At 40.1% G+C, this 25,713-nt stretch overlaps 1 protein-coding gene across 1 annotated transcript in view; it reads right to left on the bottom strand.

Moving 5' to 3' along the window:
• Window positions 1-25,713, bottom strand: part of Sgcd (sarcoglycan delta) — a 370,481-nt gene that overhangs the window by 326,927 nt on the left and 17,841 nt on the right. The window contains exon 2 of the mRNA XM_038327665.1: window positions 21,177-21,365. Within this exon, the coding sequence (XP_038183593.1) occupies window positions 21,177-21,365 (189 nt within the window). The remainder of the gene's footprint in view (window positions 1-21,176; window positions 21,366-25,713) is intronic.

Genomic DNA, 25,713 nt, shown 5'->3' with positions numbered 1-25,713 from the left:
TGCCTTCAGGGTTAGAATATTACTGAGGAAGAGAATTTCATAGCATAAGGCAGAATTATGTGGTAAAATATACAGCACCAATCATAGACAATGTAAATAAACCCAAATCCTGGAAGAGTCAATGAAAGTCAGAAAGAATATTAGTCCTTCTCGAGTCTATTCCTATTTAGTAGGCAAGAATGAAGAGTGGCACTTGGCTATCATCATAGCATGTAGGTAGGCATAGTAAGAGTTGAAGTCCAGCTTGGGCTACATAGCAAGACTCTGTCTCAAAAAAAATTCTTTAGATTCCAGAGCTTTTTATGAAAGCCAAGCTTAATTCAGAATTCATGAAAACCATCCCAGATACAATGTCTATGCTGCATCAACATTTGCTGTGGTACCATCACAGACCGCTGCCATCAGGGTACTGCTGCACGGGTCACTGCAGAGCATGCGTGTGGGGGCTCTACCCTGCATGGGGAGCTGTGCCTGTTATCTAAACATCCCTTTCTCGACAAAGATCTACAGCTCAATGTTATTCTTCATGTTCAAATGTGCCACAACACTCTATGGTTGTTTAAGAAATGTTAGAATTAGCCACCATCAGGAATGGACTTTCTAAATTAATTAATCTGGATACCTTTCATGCTTATTTGAGGATCCATTTGATTCATACTACTTGATATTCACTTATCTCCCTACTCTCTCACCAAAGCCTACAAAACATATATCCCTTGATGCCGTTTTGGTTTTCAAGGCTTTAAGCCAAGTTTTAACTGCTCAAGTGAAGACAGAATCTGTCCTGTCTGAGTGGCTCCTACATACGTGGTAAAAATGTCAACCTGCATCTCCACTTCACGTCCCTCTTCTCCGCACTTTCTATCCATGCCTTTCAGTTTGATGCCCACGGACTATATCTAAAACAGCCTAACATTTAATTTTTTTATTCCAAATGTTTAAAGTGGCAAATTATATTTTATAACTTGTAGGAAATATTCATAAATGTCTTGTATGTTGATGGTTTCAGAAACTTTTGTTATTATATAATCCTTTCATTTGGGATTCTACTTTGTATTTAGCTCTTTGTTGGCTGGAACAAATTAGTGAAAGATACGTGATGTGAGGTTTAAGCTATACAATAAAGCAGTTTTCTTCTCTATGTAAGATAAACTACTTTTTGATTAGAATATTCTAGAAATTCATTTTTTTCTTCAAAAAACTGTCTATAGTCTTTTTGCTTTCTGCTTTGTTCTAAAGGAAAAATACTGGATAAACATAAATATTTTGAACTGTAAGGTGTTTGTAGGGGTCTGGGAGATGGCTCAGTTGGTAGGGCATCTGTCATATCAGTGAGGAGCTAACTAAGTATAGCTCTCCAGAACGTATGTGGGTATGCTGGTATGCATCTGTAATCCCAGCACTACTACAAAGGGCCTGGGGGAGGGAGAGACAAGCAAAATCACCAGAAGCTCAAAGGCAAGTAGATTCAAGTAAACAAAGAAAGAACAAAAAAATAGACCATACTGCAAACAAGATGAAAGGCAAGGACCAATACCCTGCATTGTCCTCTGACCTCCACACATGTTCCATGTCACAATACATTCATATTCATACACATGAATGTATTTGTATACAAACATCCACAGAGTGGGGGTGGTACAGTTAGCATAGTGCTATGGTGCTCCATCAGCATATGTCTGGGCAGTACTTGTATTTCTACAGGATTTCAGTGAGAATCTCCCATATACATAGCTCAGAAGATACATTACTGTGTCATCATTTTTCCATCCTTTCCATGGGATTCCCATAATCATTAAGAATTCTTATACACTCTCTTCCTGGATAATCACATTTCTTCTCTTTTGTTTTATAACTTTTCTTCCTTACTTATGCTGGGAAAGTATCTCACATTCATGCTTAATTAATTTACTCTTTGCCCATGTAAATTCTTTACTGATTCCAAAGCACAATTTTATTTTGTTTCTAACTTTTCTTTTTCAATATGTCCTGGTGATCTCCCTTAACTGGATAACCTCTCCTACCTCTGCCAGACCTTGGACAGTTTTCAAATCAAAATATATTTCTCTAACATACTACAACTTTCTAATCTTTCTTTGATATGAAATACATGGTTTTCATACACATTCTCTTCTTCCACTTCATCATGATGATATGCTTGGCCCTTGTAGTACTTTTTCTCGATGAACTAAATCCTCTATCACGGAGCAAGGAGTATTGATGTATCTAGGCAGACTGCAACCCATGTGGTCCAGTGATGCAGGCTGGAAATTCATCATGTGAGGTAAAGGGAACACTCCTGCATTGCTGGTGGGAGTGCAAACTGGTACAGCCCCTTTGGATATCAGTGTGGCAATTTCTCAGAAAATTAGGAAACAACCTTCCTCAAGATCCGGCAGTACCACTTTGGGATGCTCAATCATACCACAAGGACCTAGGTTCAAGTGTGTTCACAGCAGCATTGCTTATCATAGCTAGAACCTAGATGCAACCTAAATGCCCCTCAACCGAAGAATGGATATAAGGAAAATGTGGTACCTTTACATAATGGAGTACTACAGAGCAGAAAAAATCGACATCTTGAAATTTGCAGGCAAATGGATGGAGCTAAGAAACATCATATTGAATGAAGTAACCCAGATCCAGAAAGACAAATATCCTATGTACTCACTCATAAGTGGCTTTTAGATATAAAGCAAAGAAAACCAGCCTACAATTCATATTCCCAGAGAACCTAGACAACAATGAGGACCCAAAGAGAAACATACATGGATCGAATCTATATGGGAAGTAAAAAAGACAAGATCTACTGAGTAAATTGGGAGCATGGGGGTCATGGGAGAGGGTAGAAGGGGAGGGGAGAGTAAGGAAGGGGAGCAGAGAAAAATGTATAGCTCAATAAAATTAATAAAAAATAAAAATGAAAAAAGAAAGATATCTTTCAGGTTGGCACGATTATTTTTGTCTTTGATAATCTAGTAATATGAAATTCATAAAATATAGCATGTGGTGGTTTCAGTGAAAATGTCAGCACAGACTCACGTGTTTGAGTGCTTGGTCCTTTGTTGTTGGAGGTGTTTGGAGAGGACTGGTAGGTATACGCTAGCTGGGGGATGTGTGTCACTGTGGATTGGCTTTAAGGTTTCAAAAGCCCAGTTTCAAGCTCTGTTCTCCTCTCCTCCTTCTCACCCTACTCCTGCCTCTGTGCCTATAGATCATGATGTCATTCCCAGCTACTGCTCCAGTGCCTTCCTGCTTGCATGCTGCCATGCTTCCCACCATGATGACCATAGACTAACCCTCTGACATTTAAGCTCCCAATTAAATGCTTTCTTTTATGAGAGTTGCTTCAGACATGGTGTCTCTTCACACAATAGGATGCTAAGACAATGTCTTCCACTTTGTACTGCACCTTGAATCTTTCTTGTACCTTCTTTTGATTGCAGAGCATTGTATAGGAACAACATCTCTCAAGAGACAAAGTGTCTTAGCTCTCTCCTATTTTTTATTTCACTTATTTTGGGAACAGTTACAGCTTCTCACAAATTTGTGAATATGCTCACATACACATACACATAAAAGTATGTATGCATGCCTTTGCACACATGCATGCACACAGGTATAGATATGCATTTGTAGATGGAGACTGTTCATTTGTTTCCTGGCCACCCAGACCCAAATAATAATCATACAGAAGCTATTTTAATTACAACACTGTTTGGCCAATAGCTTATCCATATTTTTAGCTAATTCTTACATCTTGAATTAACCCATTTCTATTAATCTGTGTGTTGCCATGAGGCTGTGGCCTACTAGTTAAAGTTCTGGCATACTAGCATCTTTCTCCTTCAGCAGCTACATAATGTCTCCTCGACTCCGCCTACTCTCTCTCTCTCTCTCTACATCTCTGTTTAGATTTTCTGCCTGGCTTTACTCTGTTAAGCCATTGGCTGTAATCAGCTTCTTTATTAAACAATGGCAATAAAACATATTCACAGCACACAGAGGGGAATCCCACATCAATGCATGATATAGGTATATTTATTCATATACAAATGCAGACATATTTATGCATTTTAATAACAATTGTGTGTGTGTGTCTATGCGTATGTAAGATTTCCTGACTGAGAAGATAATTGAAGACTGACTAAATACAAGATAAAGACAGAGGAAGAAATATTTCTTTTCCCAGTTGCTAGCAAGAGTCAGTTTTGAAACCAGAGCCCAATTCAGACCTCAAAAGATGAAGCATGCCCCGAAGAATTCTGACTGAAGGAAGGATGCTTCTATTCTGATGACAGAGTTACAATATACGTTACATTGTGTGTGTGTGTGTGTGTGTGTGTGTGTGTGTGTGTGTGTGTGTGCATTCACCCATGAGCAGGAGTTGCTTCTCTTCTTCCACCATGTGGGTCCCAGAAATCAAATTTACCTTTTGAGCAATCCTTTCTGCCCAATATTTTAAACTATCTTCTGCAGTCAAGATGCATAAGTCTGAAGAATCAAGAAAATTTGGGCAAAACAACTGATGATCCGTTCTAGTCTTTAATTATGAAGTAATCAATTCCTTGTTCTCTGCTCTATCTTAGACTCTACAGTAGATGACTAAGAGAAATTGAAAAGGATGCTTTTTCTTAGTCCAGAGTCCCTGTTTTGTATCTCCCTACTACAGAGATGTACAATGCTACAGAGAAAAGACATCCAGGGTTTCCTTGGATGGTTTCTTTGTAACCGCCCATTTTGTCAATATGCACTGAGGGACAGAGAGGACACTGAGTACACAGGACACACCGAGCTTCCTACAAAATGCACATCATAACTCAAGTGACCTGACTTTCACTTGCTGAGCTCTATGTGATTCCTGAGAGAAAATAGTAAGGATAGCATTGAGAAAAAAACTACGAAGCCAGTGTGTACCTCTACCAATCTTTAGGGAATAGGAGGAGTGGCTCTCATTATTCTTAAAGCACTGTCCTGTCATTAACAATGGCCAGTTCCCATTTCTTATCTTCAGAAGCAAGGAAAAAAATGCCCTGTTTTCAAACACATAGCCAAAAATGACCTTCCAATATAATCTGTGTCCAATACCGAAAGGGTCTTGAGCCTCCACAGATCCTTTGAAAGTCATGGACAAATTGCATTCTCCTTTTTCAATGCCTTATGCGTAACTGAGGGCAAACCAAAGCTTTTTCAATTCATGCAATCACCAGACATGGTTCTTTTCAACTCTAAGCCACACATTGCCCCCAAAGTCAATTTTTGCAAAGTGCCACATTCTTTCTAAATATCCCATGGATTTCATTATGTATTATAAAGAACGTAGCCCTGAAGCTAATAATAAGATAGGCACCAAAAAATCCGTTCCTTTTGAATTGGCTCTGTAATACTGAGTGTTAATGAACCTTAGAGAAATAAAGCTGGGAGAAGCACTTGGCAGATTCGCAGTGCAGAACGCTGACCATCTTCAGGCAGAAGTCATCGTAAAAGTCAAGAGGTTCCCGGGGCTTCTGCCATCACAGCCCCCGTTTAACTCGGTACATTGGCTCTATCTGATGGTTCTACAATTGCCTTCCCAAACACACCACCTTTTTCCTCTCAGATTGTCTCCCATGCCTCCCTGCACAATCCACAGGTTTCAGGCAGAAGACTTGCGAGTCAGGCTCAAGCCAAAGGTTGTTTCCTGAACGCTGCTACTCTTTCCGACATGGGTATTTGAATCCATTTAGGCTGGTGACAGAGGTGGAATTTTTTAGATGCCCTGGGAATGAGGTGCCTGTAATTTCTGAAATGTGCTCTGAATCTGCACCCATTCTCAAATCATACAGCCATGAAGGAGATAAGCCATTGTTTCAATCTATAGGCAAAGGCTTATGAAGGAAATTATGAGGAAGCTACTAAGAAAGTTTAATTGCCAGTCAAACCTGAAGGTATGCATTTGGGGGAAAAGTCCTGTGGATTAAACAGTTTTCTAAAGTCTTCTGCATTGGGAAAGGTCAACACAGCATAAGAGCCTAGCTCTATCTGGGGTAAAGTCATCTTTCCTCTGGAAGCCTAGAACTATCAGGAGGTTTTAAAAATAATAGCTATTCTTTTTTTGACATTTAGCTGATCAATGTAATTTGAACTGTCATTCAAAGAGGATGAAAAAAAGTCTAGGTAATTTTATGAAAAGTGCTGAACTTAAAAGAACACACTCAAATCATACTTCCAATTTTCTTGGCTTCCATAGAAACAAAAGCATGCTTGCCCAGTTATGCACACGTCTTAGAATTGAAAACAGAATTTGCAGAAGACTAAATCGCTAACTCTTGTGACAAATCAAAGGGAAGACATATATTTAAAATTATGCAAGCTTGATTCAGCTTGCAGGAGGAAAGTGGAGATGTAGACAGACCTCCTGGATTCTGACACTGAGAGGTCAACAATGAGAAAGGTTACTATTTGCATGGAAAAGCTACTTGTGTAATTAAGTAAAATTAATTATGTTTGTACAAATTTCACAGACGTGCTGCAGATTTGGATTTTTGACTAATTAAGCTTTAATTTAGTTGAGGAAACTAAACCACATAAGCTGTTTATCAGAACTCTCTGCTCACCCATTAAAAGAAAGGCGGTAAAAAAAATCATAGATTTTAGGAACCATCTGGAGAAATAATCAATTAAGGAAAGCTGTAAAGGCACGATGATAGTCAATTATCTAAGATGTAAAGCCATGCTTTGAGGTTATGCTGTCCTTCATTTTCTCACAAGTACCCCTTAATTGAATGCAAATAATCAGAAAGGGCAATTAATAGATGTCTATAATTCCCCAAATAGGTAGTGGAGCCTATTTACCATACATTAAGGGTTCCTTGAATGGTACAAAAACAAAACCAGAACTAACCAAACAACTAAAACAAATGGGAGATATTCCTAAATTGTTCTTTCACGTGCCCCTTTACAATAGTCTTCTATGATATCTCAGAGGCTAGCCACAGTGGTAGCAGCCAGCACACCCACACCAGTATACTCAGGATGTCTGTGCTCCCAATATTCACTGGGAGGGAATGACACTGACCTTGAAGAAATGAGCCTCGGAGTTAAGGCTTGCAAGGTATTATAAATATTTTAAAGATAAAGTTCTGTTTTTATTTACTCGTAATGAAGATTCCTGTAGAGGTTGGGAAAGATGTCAGATTCCGCAGGAGCTGTAGTTACAAATGGTTATAAGTTGCCCAGTCTGGGAGCTATGAACTGAGCTAGCATATTCTAGAGGTTTGGCAAGGGCTCATAATCACTGAACCAACTCAAAGGCCCTGGATCAGGACTTCTGAGTCACTTAATAAAAGCATCAGAACACACAAACTTGGGGCGGGGGGAAGCCATTAGAGAACAACCAGCCTCTTGTGAGTGACCATGAAGAAGATTCCAGTGTTACCAGTCCATTGTTTTCATTCTAGGTGTATGTTCCTGCAATGGACAGGATAGCAACTCTTCTCTCCCCACTACATAGACTTCTTGGTCCAATTTTCTTTACGTGGACCACTGGACTTCCCTAAAGCTACATCCTCTTTCCCTTTCCTCTTCCTGGATTCTCTCCTAGATCTTTCCATGGCTGTCTCCATTTTGTTCCTTTATCTGTCCAGAGAGGCACATTCCAACAAACACATCCCAGTTCCTTAGTCACATGTCCCCTGCCTCCTTCAGAGGACAGCTTGCTGCCAATAATTATATAGCTTATTTAGTGGCTTGCTTTTTTATAGGGCATCCCATATACTGAATAGTTGGACTTTGCAGTTTCCCAGAGTTCTGTTTTAAGTTGAATCAGCAATAATCTATGCTTATAAAATATTTGACTGGCCGTAATTCTTAAAGTGAAGATGACTTCTGGCAATATCCGAGTTAAATATGTTTTTAAGACTCCATTAGTCATTCCTTTAAAATTGAGCTTGTGACTCTGGCCTGAGTTTTAGAAACTGGACCTATTTGCTTTGAAGGGCAAATCCCTAGCATTTAAGTTGGTAAGGATACCAGTTAACACCAGATGTCTGCAATGCTTTACTTTCTGGTTATCTTTTGTCCTCATCACAGTCCTGCAGTATTCATATTCCAAGTCCCTTCCCTATAAATGAGCAAGCAGTGCTTGCAAAGTCAAGTCATTTTCAACCATTACCTGGATTGCTGGTCACAGTGCTGCCATATAAACCCATATCTGTCTTCTCCAAAGTAACAAACCCATGCTATTCCTATCTGATACTGTGGTCTTTACACATCTGCAGCTTTCTGAAGCATCCTTGGCAACAAAATCTCATTGTCAATGAGGACAATGAGACACAAGTAGAAAAGAAGCCAAGATTCAGTCTGGACTGAAAGTATTTGCTCCACAGTCATTGTGTCTGCTGCTTCTTAGGCCTCTTCATCTCTCAGCACTCAATAAGCAACATGTCCAAGAGGAGTGAAGATATCAGTAAGGTCCATTAGAAAACACAGAGAGAAGGTATTTTCTCAATAAACTCCACATGAGGCACATTGTCAACTTGGAATATGCAGCAAGCGTCTGCATATATGGGCAGTAAGAATGTTCCAGAAGTGAGTTTATTTTAGGGATGTTAAGAGACTTCAGCATTTATCACGTGTCTTGCTGCTGTCTGTAAAACATTTTAACAATGCCACTAGCTGGAAAATCAAGGATTCTAAAGAATGAAAACAGTATCCTCTCAGGTTCTAAGACATCATAGGAGAATGTATGGCAGAGTTTTTAGGAGTCTCAGTTGATTGCGGTTTTGTAGTTAGAGTGAGTAACTACTTAACCTTTCCTCTGAGTCATGGTTTCTCCTTTCTTTAGCCAGGGAAGGGGATTAACTCAAGGATCCACGTGCGAGGGTTGGTTGATAAATTAGATAATGTGCCCCCAGGTTAAGTGTGCAATCCAGTGCCTCCTATAGAACAAGCTCACAGTCCATGCCATGCTGTGAATGACAACTGTTTCCAAGACCTGAGGGGGAGGGAAATGTGCATGCAAATAGCCAGCTATTGTATGATGGCAATATTAAACCACAGTTTTGTTATAAGCCAGTCTCATTGCCTTAGTTGAGAGATAACTTCCACTAGATATCAAAAGAGTCTTATTAACTGTAAGGCCCCCAGAGCCTCCTAAGAAATGCACCATGCTGTACTGTTTCTTCTCTGCCAGTTCATTTCTCTTTGTCCTTTCAGCTGCTGGTGTTTGGTTTTTCTTAAATCTCACATGTATCATACAAGCACAGTCTCCTCACATAATGCAAAGCACAAAAACAACCCTTTACTACAGGCCTCTTGTACCTGCCTGCTGCTCCACCATCACCACCACTCAGTGCCTCAGAAGAATGTGCCCTACGATTCTTCAGGCACTCATATGCAATCTTACAAGGTCACCAAATACTCTTGTGACTAAGTTCTTTAACTATGTGTTCACTTTTAGCATCTATACAGCCACTTTTATTTTATTTTTTTGTTTTTTCAAGACAGGGTTTCTCTGTAGCTTTGCAGCCTATCCTGGAAGTAGGTATGGTAGACCAGTCTGGCCTAGAACTCATAGAGATCCACCTGCCTCTGCCTCCAGAGTGCTGGGATCAAAGGCGTGTGCCACCACTGCCTGTCTCCAGCCACTTCTTGAAAGTCTCCCTGGTCATGCCAAATCACACCTCCACTAACTCTTACAGTACCCACTTACCGTAGATATCTTCTGCGTTTATCTGTGTGATTACATGATTTTTGTCCCATATTTTGCACACCAGACTGAATGCTCCCGTAGGGAAAACCACACTTGGCATAGTCACCCCTTACCTGTAGTGATGACACACTTCCATACTGTTAGTGATTAGCTAACAGGAAGAACTGGGCAACATCTATTGAGTAAGTGGCTGCTATTCATTCACTAGATTGTTTCCAGATTGTAACAACCGTGGTGGTAACTTTGAGGACGCAGGGTTTTAAGCAGGAACCATTCATTTAATTGGGACTAGGAACTCATTTTCAAAAGAAAACCGAAAAAAAAGCAGAAGCACAAGGCTCTCCACTACTGAATGAACAAGATGAAAATTAGCCCTACTCTCTGAATCCATGCTTGCCAAGAATCGCAGTGCAAGCATCAACTGAGCATATCCAAAATTGCTTAAGAGAACAAGGCATTTTATTTTACATGGGCAGCAACCACTGTTTAACCTGGTGAAGAGTGGGCTCAAATGATCATGTTTTCCTAGCTGCATCTTTTAAGTATAGCATTTCCTCTTTTAACTATAGATTATCATGGGCAGGCGGGGGGGATGCTTTCTTCTTCTTTTTTTTTTTTACATTTAGTTAGTTCTTTGAGAATTTTTAATTTCATAATATGTGTTTCATATTTACCCTCAACTCTTCCCAGATGCTCTCCAAGTCCCTTTACACTGAAATACCCATAGATCAATGCTTCCGCATACCCTCATCTGAAATGCCTGTAGTTCAATGGTTCTCTCAAAACTCCTCTAAAATACCCACTGTTCAATGCTTCTCTCAAACCTCATCTGAAATACCTACAGCTCACTCCTTCTCTTCACCTTTACCTGAATTACCCATAGTAATGCTTCTCTCGATCCTCATCTGAGAAACTCCTATGTTCGGCAGATGGTGACTGACACAGAGAGCCACAACTCACCAAGGTGCAGAAAATAGGACACTTCAGAATGATAAGCCCTAAAGGTATTACACACACATGCATGCACAAGCACACACACACACACACACACACACACACAGCACACCACACTCCATACCACCTTCTGACAGCTACCACATTCCCTCAACTTACCGGCCCAGTCTGTCCCAGATTCTGTGGCTACAAGTGTGTATTTACCCACTCCATTTGCCTCACTGTCAGGAGAATTCTAGTCATGAACTAAGACTCCAACAGCTAAGGAATGTGTATCCTCATCTCAAGATCCTTTGCCAAATTAGGTGAAGAGTCACAGGTTCCATGAAGTAGCCCGGAATTTAATCATTTAAGCCATCATGGCTTTCTATTCCAATGCATTCCTCTAAGAATGCAGTTCCTACATGGGTAAGCATATGCTCTCTCCATGCATTGAAACAGCTCTTGGACTGTGCCTCCAACAAAGCAGAAATGATGCTGCTGACTTCCGTCTAGGTTATTGTGATGCTCTCTCTTCCTAACCTAAGTGGAATATTATATTATGAAGCCCAGCTACCCCACTGAGAATAATTCCAAATTAATTCCTAGTGATGTGTCATATATAGGCATTTTGGTGAGGGAAATCCCAGCCAACTCAGCAGCAACCACATACACATAAATAAGTATACTTAAAAGATGAGTCTAGCCTGGCACTTTGAGTAATCTCCGGCCTTAAAGACCAGGTCGAGTGCTTGATATCAGGAAATGGTGAGCTCTGTGCAGATTGTGGAATCAATAGGAAAATAAATTGTGGCTGTATTGAGCCATAAAAAAATTAGGGCACTTTGCTGTATAGCAACAGGCAACCCAACCAACCATTCTTTAAATAAGTGAGTAAATTAAAAATTCAGAATAGGAAGGCATAGCCTTTATATTCCCTAGCATTTAGTATCTTGAATCTTTGCCAAAGCAGACAGAAGGATCAAGCACAGACTCTCCCAGACATGAACTATACACACATGCTTCCACAGAAAACAAAAATGATTATATCACTCTCATTCTGAGTCAGGGAGTGTGGGAAAACCATAGCTAAAAATGGAAACTATGTGATCTTGGAGGACCTTAGATATCATGTGGCCCAAACTGCATATTTAACAGAAAAGCAGAATAAATTTTAGACCACAGCCACAGACCCTCTCTTTGTAATATTGGTCTTTGCCCTCTGTCTGGCTCTCAAAGGCATTCTCAGAACCTCATTAATTTGGAATACTGAAGGGATGAGAAAAGACAGAGAATGCACAAAGGCAAAGATACAAGAGACTACTGGTACAGTTGTTACTTCTGATCCTCCCACAACCAAATTCTGAGAAAATCTCTTCCCTTTCCATTAAATTCACTTTTGTTTTTTTTTTCTTTTCCTAACTTAAACCCATAGCTCCCGGTCTCAGAAACCATGCAGAACACAAAAGAAAGCAAAATGGCTTTATCCACAGGTCTCAGGACATCCCAAGACCAACCTAAGATGTAGGGCGACCTAGACCAGTTTTTAAACAAAGGACTTTCTGGGGCAATATGTTTCCAAATATGGCACCTACCAACTACATATTCCTTTTGAATATCTGCAATGAAGCTAGTGTGATTGAGAACATGGACTTTTAATGTTATAACATCTGGATTTCTTAGCAGATGGGGTCACTTCAGTCTAGAAAGCTCAGCTTTGCCCTCCTGCATTTATAATAACATGCCCTTGATACTGCAACTTTCCTCATCTGATCACTTAATGCCTCAGCAAGAGAGATAAATTCCTGAGATGGGGCCCGAACTTATGATTGGGGTTATTTGGAGTTCACAGTAATGGAGACAGTAAGAACTTAAAATTCCAGACATGAGACATAAGGGAGGAAATGTTTCCAGGAAGATTTTCCAACATTATTTTCCTTAATTTTAGGACAGAAAAAATCTAGTTTGCAGTCAATGGAAACTAGGAAGCATCAAAGGTCATGATCATTATCCCTGTAATGGGAAGATGTTGCAAAGTGATTTGTTCATCAATGAAACTGGAGTCTTTCCAGTTTAACCTCAAGTGTGTAATTTGCATTATTTGGCTCACAGTGTTGACCAGTCCCTGCTCTCTGCCCTCCCACCCCACTTTGGTTCTCCACACTTGAACTTCCTGTTTTGAGACTTCCCAACTTCTTCTAACCTGCTCATCCCTGATTGCCAGTCCTGCTGCTGTCTCTGCTTTTTACTCCCACTGGACACATTTTCTCCATCCTGCGAATCTATATCCTTGAAGTTCTCTGAATCCCTTCTAACTTTATTTGAGCCTTCGTTCGTCCATGCTTCTTTAAGAGACATGCCTTTCTGTCTACAACACAGAATCATGCTGTAGTTATCCCTAGTAAACTATGAGCTAACTATTGAAGTGTAGGAGCACATTAGGGTACTGGGGAGACAGTGTAGCTGCTGCAGTATAAACATGAATACCCAGGCTCAAGGGCTCATGTACAAAATCCAGGCATGGTAGGTAATTCTTAAACTGGGGAAGTATAGACATGAGGAACCTTGGGGCTTTCTGGCCAGTTGGTTTAGACAAAGTGGTGAGCTCTAAGCTCAGGAGTAATACTGTCTCAAAATCAGTGTGGACAGTGATTGGGGAAGACATCCAATATCTATGTCTGGCCTTCGTGTTCATGTACCCATGTGTGTGCACACTGTCATGCTTGTGTGCATATGTACATCAATACACAAATAAGGTAGACAGCCATTGAGAAGGACACCTGACACTGAACTCCACACAGACGTACACAGGTCCTTAGGTACCTACACATGTGTATACACATAGGAACACATAAATACATAGCCACCATTTTATCACAATATTTAGTTTCCACAGAACATGTAGCACAGCATGCAAACACTCTGCTCAGGAAATACTCATTGGCAAGTTTGGGAAGATAGCTCAGTCAATGAAGTGCTTCTCCATTCAGCAAGAGGACCATTGTTCAGTTCCCCAGAATCTATATACTATGTATCCTGTGGTTGTATGCAATTAAAATTCCACTATTCCACTGGTGGGTAGCCAAGCAAGCTTTTTCTGTGAGTTCAAGGCCGATGAGAGATGTTTCAAAATACAACAAGGATGAAGACCATTCAAGTTTTCTCTGGGCTCTATATGCATGAACACATATATGCACCTATACACACACACACACACACACACACACACACACACACACACAGAGAGAGAGAGAGAGAGAGAGAGAGAGAGAGAGAGAGAGAGAGAGGTTGAAATTGATAGACAACCATTTTGGCAACAATTACAATGCCAAATTCTTCCCTCATATTGGCTGACGTATTGAGGTAGACAGACATAAATGATGAGCGCATGAACTTGACTATGAAGAGGTATTTTTAATGTAGGCATTACCTACATTCTTGATAATGCTTCAAAAACCTTAAAATTAAATATGACATCGGTGAGTCATACCCTTTAACTGACGGGAAACTGAATAGGAGTGGTGTTTTTGGTTTTGTTTTTGCATTCAAATTTCTGTGATGTTTAAGATAGTATTTTTGGAAAGTTTTCTGATAGATGGGTTTGAATTAACACGTAAAAAGTGACCAATTCATGAGGGTACCAGAGATGAATGGGTAATGAATTCAGCCTGGGAGGTCTTTCCCTGTCCTGAAGTGATGCTAGAATACACACTTATATGGATGCTATTCACCCACTCACCCACTCAATACATTGGCAGTGTTAAATGAAAAATAAAACAAAAATAACATCACTTTCTTCCGTTTGCTGAGCAAGTCTGTCTGTTAAATAGAACGAAATATCTCCCCACTTCAAATATATTTCCCACTCCATTGTTGCTTTCCTTGTGTAATTAAAATGTAGCAGGCAGTTGATACAGGGGAGGGAATTCTTACATTAAAAATACCCCTTTATAATCAAATTCAAGCACTCATTTCATTTATTATCTGTCTCTCTCAGTAAATCAACCAATACTTCATTTCAAAAGTCATATAAAACTCTATTCACCTGTTTTTATACATTTCAACTTAAAGTAACTGTCTAGTCATAACATTGCCTCATTCATTTCTTCTATCAACAAACTGTCTTACATGTGCTAAGCAACATGCATGCTCAGAACCATGGGGAGAAGATGAAGAGTTCAAAAACTGCCTTCTGTAGTCACCTCTGAAGAGGGGAAACAATCAGCTGCTCAAGGGGCAGATCTCTGTAAGCAGGTGACCTTGGCTTCTCAAGTCATGGTGGCTCAGGCATGAGTCTGCTTCTATGGGCATGCAAGCCAAAATCACTGGGACATGCAAGGCTTACAGGGACAGTTACTGCTCTTTTGGATGTCACTTGAGCAATAATGAGAGACTTTGATGAGGAGAGATGAATATTAAAGGGGAATGGCTTCTCATAGAGGGATATCAAAGTCATAAGCCTACAAGAAACATAAATAGACATTTACCAGTAGCATGGGAAGAGTGGAGAAAACCATGCCTTATGTTGGTCTCCCCAGGCAAGTCTGATGGCCCTGGTTTAGGAATGCCAGCAGAGGGGCACCTGAAGAAACCACGGTCCCATGGACAGGAGCCTTGCCCAACTTCCCTACCTGCTATCCTGAATCCTCAAAAGATAGATTCCCCCTCTCCTTCTTCCTGCTGTGTATCCTCATTCCCCTCTGCTTGAGTTAGTTTGACTAGGTCAAAGTTGTGTGGGCCTTCCCAATACAGATGAGGTGTCACAGGCCTGAGTTATGGAAGGCACTGGCCGTTCCCCCTGCTTTCCCTGTTTTACAGTGTGTCCAATTTACAAGTAGTAGAATACCTTCTTCTGACCCTCAGTGGATCTTTATCTTACTTTAGGGTGAATAAATCATCTTTGGGACATCACACTGGACAAATTCAATTTGTCTTCATGAAAAATAGCCCTCGGAAAATGGGCAGCACTGTGTACTGATTAAGACTGTACTCTGAGCCAGACTCTCTCCAAGGCTGTCTTAGCTTTGCCATTCACTGGACTGTGTGACCTTGGCTTAGTGGCTGTAATTCAAGCCTCCACTTTCTCATCTAGTACACCCGGATACTATGGGCTCCTGTCTTTCAGTGCTTTTATGAATATTATGGGAACGTTATGAAGTAAATTCTACACAAAATTTTATTAAATAAATAGACACTAATGTACTACATGATCAGCAAAACCTATGTTCTGAAGTCTGTAAGTTTGGTCGGTGAAGAGACAGTCAGGAGAACCATATGCTACCGTGATATCCCATGACTGGGTAGTTGGCTTTGGTGTTCTTTCTGTACATGAACAAGAGGGAAATTTATAATTACTGAACACACACGGAAAGCTGGCTCTATAGAAGCCACTGAAATGAAGCTATAAACTGAATAGACTATAATCTTTGATCCAGAGAAGTTCCCAGGGAAAATGGAGGGCTGGAGTCAGGTCGGAAGGTTTTGTGACCCCCCCTTGATTCTATCACCTGTAAAATGAGGATGTCTGACCAGGAGACTCCCATGGTTCCCCTTTCATCTCATTTTACATTTCCTGGGTCAAGAGATCACACCATCTATCAATGACTCCTATCCCTTCTCAGTCTTGCTAGTTAATAAGCACAACACTCTGATGGTGTGTAGAATAGATGATCAATACTGCACTAGTTGGAAGGGTCTTCGAGGCTATGATCTTAGGAACTGGCTTCTGAGATGTGTGGGCAGAAGCAAGAGTGCTCTGTAGAGTAACACTTCACATGCTATGGCAGAGAGCAAAATACAGAATGGCAATGTCCAAGCTGATGTCTGCCTTGGAAGACATGGGGGCTGCAACACTTAGCTCCATCTTGTGTTCTAAGGAGAGAGATTATATAGAGCATGGCCAGTCATTAACCTCTGACATTCAGGCTGGGGCTTTCTTTGTTGTCCCTAAGTGTATCAAGCTCACTAACAGGCCAGGAGCTGCAATTAGCTTGTGTTCACATCGCTAGTCTGCCCTCTCAAACCCAAGTTATTGTATCTCTCTCTCCTTTTAAAGTTTGTGATGGTCTATGTTCTAGTTTGTTCGCCATTGCTGGGATAAATACCATTATCAAAGTAACTGGGAAAATATGGTGTTCTGTTTATTTGCTTGTTTAGCTTATACTTCCACCTCACAGTTTATCAAAGGGAGAAGTCAGGGCAGGACCTAAAGCAGAAACTCAAGGAAAGGTCACAGAGGAACACTGCTTATGGTTTTCTCTCAAAGGCTGTTCAGTCTGCTTTTTTATACAAGATAAGACCACCTGCTCAGGCCTGGCACTATCCACAGCAAGCTGGACCTCTCACATCAATCGAGAGAACCCACATAAACTGGTCTTGAGCCAATTCAATAGAGACATTTTCTCAACTGAAGTTCCTTCTTCCCAGATGACCCTGCCTTGAGCCAAGTTGACAAAATGTTTTAAGAGAGTCTAACTTGGATAGGTTATAACTTATAAGTTAGGTTCTATTTATGAATGGCAGTAGTACCAGGGAATAGATGGAGCCTGCAAAATTACCTATGCTGATGGCATCCAACACACACACACACACACACACATATATATATATATATTACTTCTCTGTCAGGCTGTACTCTAAACACTACCACCACTCCCTCCTCTAACATTCACAACAATCTGTGAGGTATGTCCTGCTGTGACCTCTGGGAAATGATAGCATGGAGTTTTGGAATTTCTAAAAGGCCACATGGTAAGAAGCAAGAACTATAATTAGAATGTTTGCTTCCAGAGCCTGCAGCCTCAATAACTACACTATTGTGTAGGACCTCTGGTGACATTCTGTGGTCAGCACTAAGCCTTCCTTTGTGAAGGATGCTGCTTAAGTCGCGACTGAAGGGGGACAGGAACCTCAAGCTAACATACGGCCCACAAGATGGGCACTTCAGCACAAGGTGATCAAAGTGAGGGCAGGTACCCCGAGAAGATAATCTACCACCTGTGCCAATCGAGTGACGTTGAACCTTGCCCATGGCCAACTCTCACCAGAAAATGCCACATAATACCTCAGGTGGCGAAGGAAATTGTGACACCGGAGTGCAAACAAAGAATGAAGCACCAGTTCCAAAGATCCAGAATGTTACCGAAGAGCCATATCACAAAGCAACTAGGGATAGTGGGGGCTATTTGGTGGACTTTGAGGTTAAATACCCCTTTTGGGCTCACTAGATATAGTATCTTTCACTGAGTCACTTAACTACTCCAAAGCGGGGGTTCTTTTTTACTACAAAGGATTGTGGGTTCTTTTTAATTGCGAAAGATTAAAACTATTTCATTCATCTAATTCTTTTGGAAATCTAAGGAAAATAAATGTGTTATGTGCAGTGCCTAGCACAGAGCAGACACTGGAAACATCAGTTTCCTTTTAGAGTACAAAGAGTGTGCTTAAGAGAAAGAGTCTGATTTTTAGGTCTATTGATATTGGGAAAGCATGTATTTTCCAAAGCAGAGGACACTGAGAATTGGAGTCAGACTCTCTTGACCAGTCATGAGCATTAGGGTATTCCACCACAATAGAGGAAATCAAGACTATTTATCTTGGGATTTATTTCCAAACAAGGGACACCCTTTTGTAAGTTCAGGTTGGCATAGAAACAGCTCTTCCACTGGCCTTGCGTCTTTAGGTTGAGCAGAACGCAACTCTGACACCAAATCAAACATCGACAGTGTTCAATGCTAGATAAATTACTAAGTCCTCATAAATGAAATGAGCCTCTTAGTTTCTTGTATGCTGGGGGTTTGATTATAATGTAAAATTTCCCAAACCCCCAATTTTTTGAACAATTCAAGCATATAAGACAAGCGTTCTTTGACTGATAATGTTTAAAAGTCCTTCATAAAATGATGCAGCCACTTCATTGATTCCTGCTGCTCTCTCATCTCCTAATCTCCAGTAGAACATTGATTAACACCTCATTCTATTTTTGCAAGATCTTCATTGTCAGTAAATTATTATTTGTGCCGTAGAATTATAATTTTAAGGGAATGTTTTTAGGCTGTGACGGATGGATAAAATATACTTTTAACTTGCAGGGCAAGACCAATTTTCCAATACTTGAGTTCTATTTGCTCAAATGCATTACTGTTATAAAGCACCAATTATGACTAATAGTGGCATTATTCTCACTGCAGTAAGTAAATGCAGTAAGTACTTGCCGTGGTAAAGCATTAAGGACTTGCAACGTGGCACTCAATTTAGTTACCTACAGGAAATAGTTGATTTCATATAGATTATTCCCTCAGTGTCACGCTGCTTTCCAAGCTCACATGTGCACAGGGCAAGTGGTGTTCTCTATATATTTATATTTAATTCTATGACTCCTTGCTACATGAAGCATACTCTACAAGTCATATTTGCTTTATATTGAAGTTACCAAAGATTGAACTCTTATTTTCCATCCCAATCCCTAAAATCTTCAATGTCAGAGCTGGGTGCCAGACCAGATAAAAATCACAAAAATGGGGGACTAGAGCATCTTGCCTCCAGCAACACAGGAGGGACGTGAGTCCTCAGCTGAGGCATTTCCAGGGGAGAAGTCACAAATGCCATCACGATTTCATAGCCCATCCATCTAACTCCTCACTAGCCACAAACACAAATTCTTCCAGATTATCTATTTGCCCCTCTATCCTGACATACCAACTCTTAGGTGAGGTTTATAAGTTCTACCCTTTAAAGGTCTTGGAGTTATCGCTCTCCATGCTATGCCCAAGCGCCTGTCTTCTCATGTTTAATATTGCAGTGTAAAATCTATTTCAGTCTACATGTTTTTGCAAGTTAAATTTAAGAACACTATGAAATATGCAAGTTAACAAAGGTCAATTGTAATCACCTGAACTTCAAAGCAAACCAAACAGGGTAAAGGCCAACCTCGCACACATAAAGTGCTACAAACTTTCTCTATTCCATTACAACCTTCCTCGCAAGGTCTAGATATAATCCGGTTGTGCCCTTCTCTTTACTCAGACATTTCTCTTAACCTTGCATGTTCATAAAGAACACCACAGTCCAAAATGTACGTATTGAGTGGCATCTACCAACAGATCATCATGCATTTCAACACTCTAGAACAGATGACCTGGTACTCACGGCAGCCGCACGGAAATTTACCAGTGCTGCATTCCAGAGTTGAATACAGGAGGCTATTCTGTATTCTATAAAGTAACTGAAACATTTTCCTTCAAGACAGAGTAAGGAGCGTGAGGACGACTTCTGATTACATATTTCTGAAATGAAACTATGAGTTTTGAAGAATGATCCATTCTTAAGCCTGAAGGAGCATCTCTAGCCTTGGCTTTGGACACCACATTTAACCCAAGGTCCAACGAGCACCACTACGAGTGATAGACAAAGGCACACAGAGAATGTATGCATAAAAATCTAACACATGCAAGCACTTGTCCTCTGGAGAGGTAAACATAACATGAGATGCATAAAAGCAGCCACAAAGCATCAAGGTGTGTCATTTCCAGATAGGAGAGATGGGGCGGGGGGAGGGGGAACACCAACCAGTAGATGCTGCCCAAGCAAGCCAAGCACAAAACATAAATTTAACGATTCAAAAAAGCCATAAATATCAATGTTCACATTTGGGATTTTCCCAGGAAAATCTCACTATTTCAACTTTGTTATGACTTCATTTCTTCATCAATAAGGAGTTGTTTAATTGCCTGTTCATTAACTTTTGACATCAGAACGAGAAAATGTATTCCCAGGGCAGCAGATTAGCATCTGTGACCTTCCCATTAGTAAGTTAATTATATTGATTCTATAGACTCAAATCACTAAATTTAAAAGAGCTCAGAATACACACATGTTATTTAGTGACAATCTTCTTTTCACTTGAGTTCCATCAAGTCAGTGCCTGATCTATATAATAACCTGAACACCAGAAAGAAAGGGTTCTATCAAAATGCATATATCTCTTTAAAGGAACAATAAGACAAAGCAAGGAAATATATATAGCTGGTTTCCTCTCATATCCATATAACACATGCAGTAGCAGAAAATATATCCCTCCCCAAACTAGAGATTTTCAGTGAACCACAGTGACAGACAGGTGTAATTTGCCTGCTTTCATTCTGAGATGGTTCTTGAAGTTCTGCTGTACTTATACAATTCAATTCTTGCCTGAGGAAAGGATTCATCATTGCTACTAAAATTGGTGAAAATAAATACTTTCATTTTATCTTTCATTTCCTTCTGAATTATTTCCTTAAGTGGTCAAAGACTATAGGAAGCAGAAACATTATCATGACAGAGGGAAGGCAGACAAGACACCTTACGCGACAGAAATGCCTCCAAATTTGGACTTTCAGCTTAGAGATGGATTGAGGCTAGACAGATGTTGGTGTTCATCCTCAACATGACTAGACATTTACTTGAACTCAAATGTCGGGTCACAGAACACCACTCTTCCACACTCCTTTGCTGTCTTGCTCCACGCTTCCCTTTCCTTTAGTGAGAGCTAATACATATATACAGTTTTACTTACAATTGTGAAGTTCATGACTTTGAGAATCCAGATAGTCATGGCCAAGTTCACCAGGATTAAGATCATGAGGAGCAGGACAAAGAAATACAGGCATCTTTTCCTCCAGCCGTAAATCCCCACTTTGTATATGTGTGGCCCCTCTGAGCTGGGCATGGTGCTCCTGTGGTGTGGGTACTGTTCCTGAGGCATCTGAAACAAACCAGGCACAGAACAGCACTCATATCAAACCGCTGAGAGAAGAAAAAAGTGAGGGAATGAACTGATAAAGAGATACGGCTGGCTGCTGACTGTACATTCCCACCTTTCCGACAACTCTAAAAGTCTGTTTTCTCTGGACAAAATTGGCTCTCCCAGGTGCTCAATTCAGTCCCCTTATTGGATGCAACTTTCTTCCTTGGTATGTGTGTAAGACATCCACACATATCTTTGAAGGAAAGGATAGAAGCCACTTCTTAAAAGAACTCTTATAATCCCAACCACGTTTTGAAGGAGATATTCAGAGGACCACCGAAGTCTTGGGGTACAATGTAGCGTTAGTCTGAGCAAATACATTAACCCCAGCACGGCATAGGTATACCATAAAAATAACTACTAAGGCAATTTACTTTGAGAGTTAAAACAGAAACATCTCAAATGCAACAATTTTGCCTGCAGTAGCTGACCCTTAGACTCTTTCTGTGTTTGTGTCTTGTGGGCACAACTTCAGATGACTGCTAAACCTTCACCGAGAATAGTGACTACCCCTTTCTCTACTGTGTGTTAATTTCCACTGCGTTTGGATTGCCAGGCAAGGACTAAATCGGTGCTGTAAGATGATCTCGGGCCGATCACTCAGCTCCCACTAACTCTCCTATAGATCGCAGATGTATCATAGGGGACAGTGCCACAGCGGAATCATCACTCACTGGCATTTTTACGCACAAAGATCAAACAGAAGTACAAAGAATGGCCTGGGAGCCTGAAGAAAATGAGACTTTATTTTCCATGTAGTCATTCTGTGAAGTAAGGAAACATTCAGAGTCTTACAGTTAGACCTGTAAGGTCCCTTGATTTCAGTCTGCTAATTTTCTAAAAGGCCCCAGTGAGGATTAGAGAAGTTAACACTCTGAAGTCAACTAAAGACTTCTGGTACAGCAAGAATGAATGACGTAAGAATCTTGGCATAGGAATCTTGCAGTTCTGGCGAGTGGAGCACTCTGGAGGTAAGTGCAGAGGAACTAATGACGCTGCCATCTCACTTTGGCTGTTTCTCTGTGAGCCACTACAGCCAAGAGGATCGCTATTTATTTAGGTATGAAATGATTATTTGCTGGAAAGATATGATCAATAAACATAAGAGGATAAAGATACGGTTATCAAGATATTTTAAATACACAGTTATAAGTTGACAGAATACAGTGGTTACTTTAAAGATGAACTCCTAGTTTGGGGCATACACAACAGAGTCAGCTGTATCATTTCTAAAGGCATCTGCAGTCTGTTTAATTAAGTAACAATAACAGATTTTATACTCAGTAACCAGTAACACCATAGCATACCCTACTACCCTATAGACAGACAAGCCTGGAGGCTATTTGTCTGGAATATCCTCATTCAACCTAAACTAAGCATCACTATCCAAAAGGAATGTAATGATTTCAGTGACTGGTCTCCAGTGTTAGAATCTGGGGCTCAGAGAGACCATTGTAAAATAACCTGCCCAGGGGATTCTAATCATTTGGAAGTATCTGAAAACATCATTTAGTCTTTAAAACTTCTTTTTATAATGTGACAATGTTCAGATAAAATCTTGTAACTATGATGTCAAATATCAAGAAAGCAGAGTTCCTTGGAATATCTTCAGAAAACCCCGTGGGTCCCGGGAAGCAGTGATTTTTGTCCAACACCATTATTGACTGGCCAGAGATTTCAAAGCTCTGTCAAACCACAGGGTTAGAATCAAGATCTTGTGCTGTATGGCTTAATGGCCTTCTCTGATTGGCATGGGTCTTTTCATTCCCACTATACTCCTAACTCTTTAATTTCCAACTCTATAAAATGAACCAAGAGCAAGATAGGCAGGGAGGAGCTTCCTGGGCGAGGTTATAGTGGAAGGCATTACCAGGCAAACACAAGTACTACTGTAACTCATATGAGTAATTCCCTACCAGGTGAGGAACTCATAAGCTGAGGACTATTTTTTTTCATCAACAATCCAAATATGTTGAATTGCTAAAAACAGATAGGGAAAACAATTTTGAATCTGTCTTTATTCTTGTTCTTTCTTAGAAAAATAATTACTGTCCAACAAATGAAGTTCAAGGTTTGAGTCCTCACTGGGACAGGCCCCTTTGAACAACCTTTGAAGAAGTCCCAGTACTGTGAGACCAGCAGTCAAATAATCCTATGGAGCTGAACATAAAGGATGCTGTCAGTGGAATTAATTAAACTCTTCCTTTCTCTACTCTGGTTTCCATTCACATTAGAACTTTGGAGGACTTATAGGTACCTTGGAGATTCAATTAAGAGGAAACTGAACTAAAAGTTTATACAGTGGGGATGGCAGAGAATATACTTACATGATTTTCAGTATCAATACAGGTACATCATTGATGGCTCTCCTGCTGTTGGTGTGTGTTTTGGGGATAATTCTTCAACCCATGGCATCAACTCACTGAACCAAATGACCAAAATGACACATTGTAGGTATAGGGATCTATGGTGGGCAGCATATACATGTATACGTACATATGTATATATGTATATGTGTATATAAGTATATGTATATGTGTATATGATGCTGCCCACCATAGATCCCTATACCATATATATGTATATATATATATATGGAGAGTGAAGAAGAGGAATACCAGAAGCAACAGGAAATTTTCACATGAGTAAAAATTTAAATCTATAGCTCAATTTCATGAACACCTAGTCAAATCAAAATTCTGTACTCTCATGAAACATCTAGTCAAAACAAAAATTCTCTACTCTCATGAAAATATTCAATTCACTACATATAATTACAAACACTCTTTTTCCTTTTTAAAGAAATTACAGTAAATAGAATTAATGAAAATACTTGTGTCTACAAGTTATATACAACACATATTCTCATATAGAATTATAAACTTTAAAAACACAACTATTAATAATTAAAATTGCCCATCAAAGCTGCAATGGGAGACAATTAAATGCCTACTATCTGTAAACAAAATTACAGTAGTAAACAGTTGTCAAATAAAAAGGAGATTGAAAACAGTGTGACCAGGAAGTTTTGATGTAGTACAGCTGATTATTAATAATTTTATTGATGGAGGCAGGTCTTCTATCAATCTGTTGATTTCATTGGTTAATTAATAAAGAAAACTGCTTGGCCTAATAGGTTAGGACATAGGTGGGTGGAGTAGACAGAACAGGAAGAAGGAAGTGAGGTAGATGGCTCAGTCAGATGCCACACCTCTCCTAAGTTAGTCAGACTGCCATGCCTCTCGACAGAGAGAGAGATGCGATGAAGCTCCAGCCCAAGATGGACGTAAGCTAGAAACTTCCCGGTAAGGCACCACTTTGTGGTGCTACACAAATTATTAGATATGGGTTAATCAAGATGTGAGTAAGAGGCTGAAACAAATGAGCCAGGCAGTATTTAAAAGAATACAATTCATGTGTTGTTATTTCGGGGCAAAAGCTAGCCGGTGGTTGGGAGCCAGGCGGCAGGAACACGGCCCGCAGCTCCACACTACATTTTATTCTAGTTTTTACCATATCACCTTTTAAAAACTATTTTCTTTTCTCATTATAATTACCTATTAATGTCTTTACACAAGTTTTTCTAAGTTTAAAGGATTTTTTTCTTTAAAAAGTTACTAAAATATTTATTTAACTTCTACACTCACAAACTTAGGGTCTTTCCACAGGCTCATTCCTATAAAGCACCTTACACATAGCAGGGGCCAGGGTAGCACCCCAGACAATGGTATGCCATGGACCCAGAGGAGAGACAGTACAAATGTCCCATAAGTGAAGTTCCTATGCTTGAGGAAACCTAAGAAATCACCCTGAGATCCGTGTTAAAGATAGACTATTTGACCTCATACCTAGATATTTTAATTCAAGAATTCTAGGGTGTCACATGAAACCATATTTTTAGAAAGCCTCAAACTGATTGTGTCACTGATTGGTGTGTGCCCCAAAACATACAAAGGCTGGACATAGAAATATAACCCAGGCCTCCCATCGTCTCCACTGCTTCTCTCTGCGTCAGCATCTTCCTGTCTTCACTTTCTCAATCCTACATGATTTTGAGGCACCTTGAAGCTTTGCTTTCTAGCACCCTACTGCAGAATATTTGTTAGTTTTGAAATGTAATTTGAAAGGAGGGTGGCTATTTTATTGCCATCTCAAATTAATTAGCTGTTAAAGCAATAGATAGCTTTATAGCAACCTTACTGGTGCCTAACTACTCACCAGATCATCTCCCATACAATTTGCATATGCAAATAAAGACCTAGCTGGATAGCCATTGTTATTAGGAGTTATTATTTAGCAGATAGAA

Source organism: Arvicola amphibius, chromosome 4 (genome assembly GCF_903992535.2).
Source record: "Arvicola amphibius chromosome 4, mArvAmp1.2, whole genome shotgun sequence".
Taxonomy (NCBI): Eukaryota; Metazoa; Chordata; class Mammalia; order Rodentia; family Cricetidae; genus Arvicola; species Arvicola amphibius.
The sequence above is the reverse complement of the archived record's forward strand: the minus strand, read 5'-3'. Positions and strand labels throughout refer to the sequence as shown.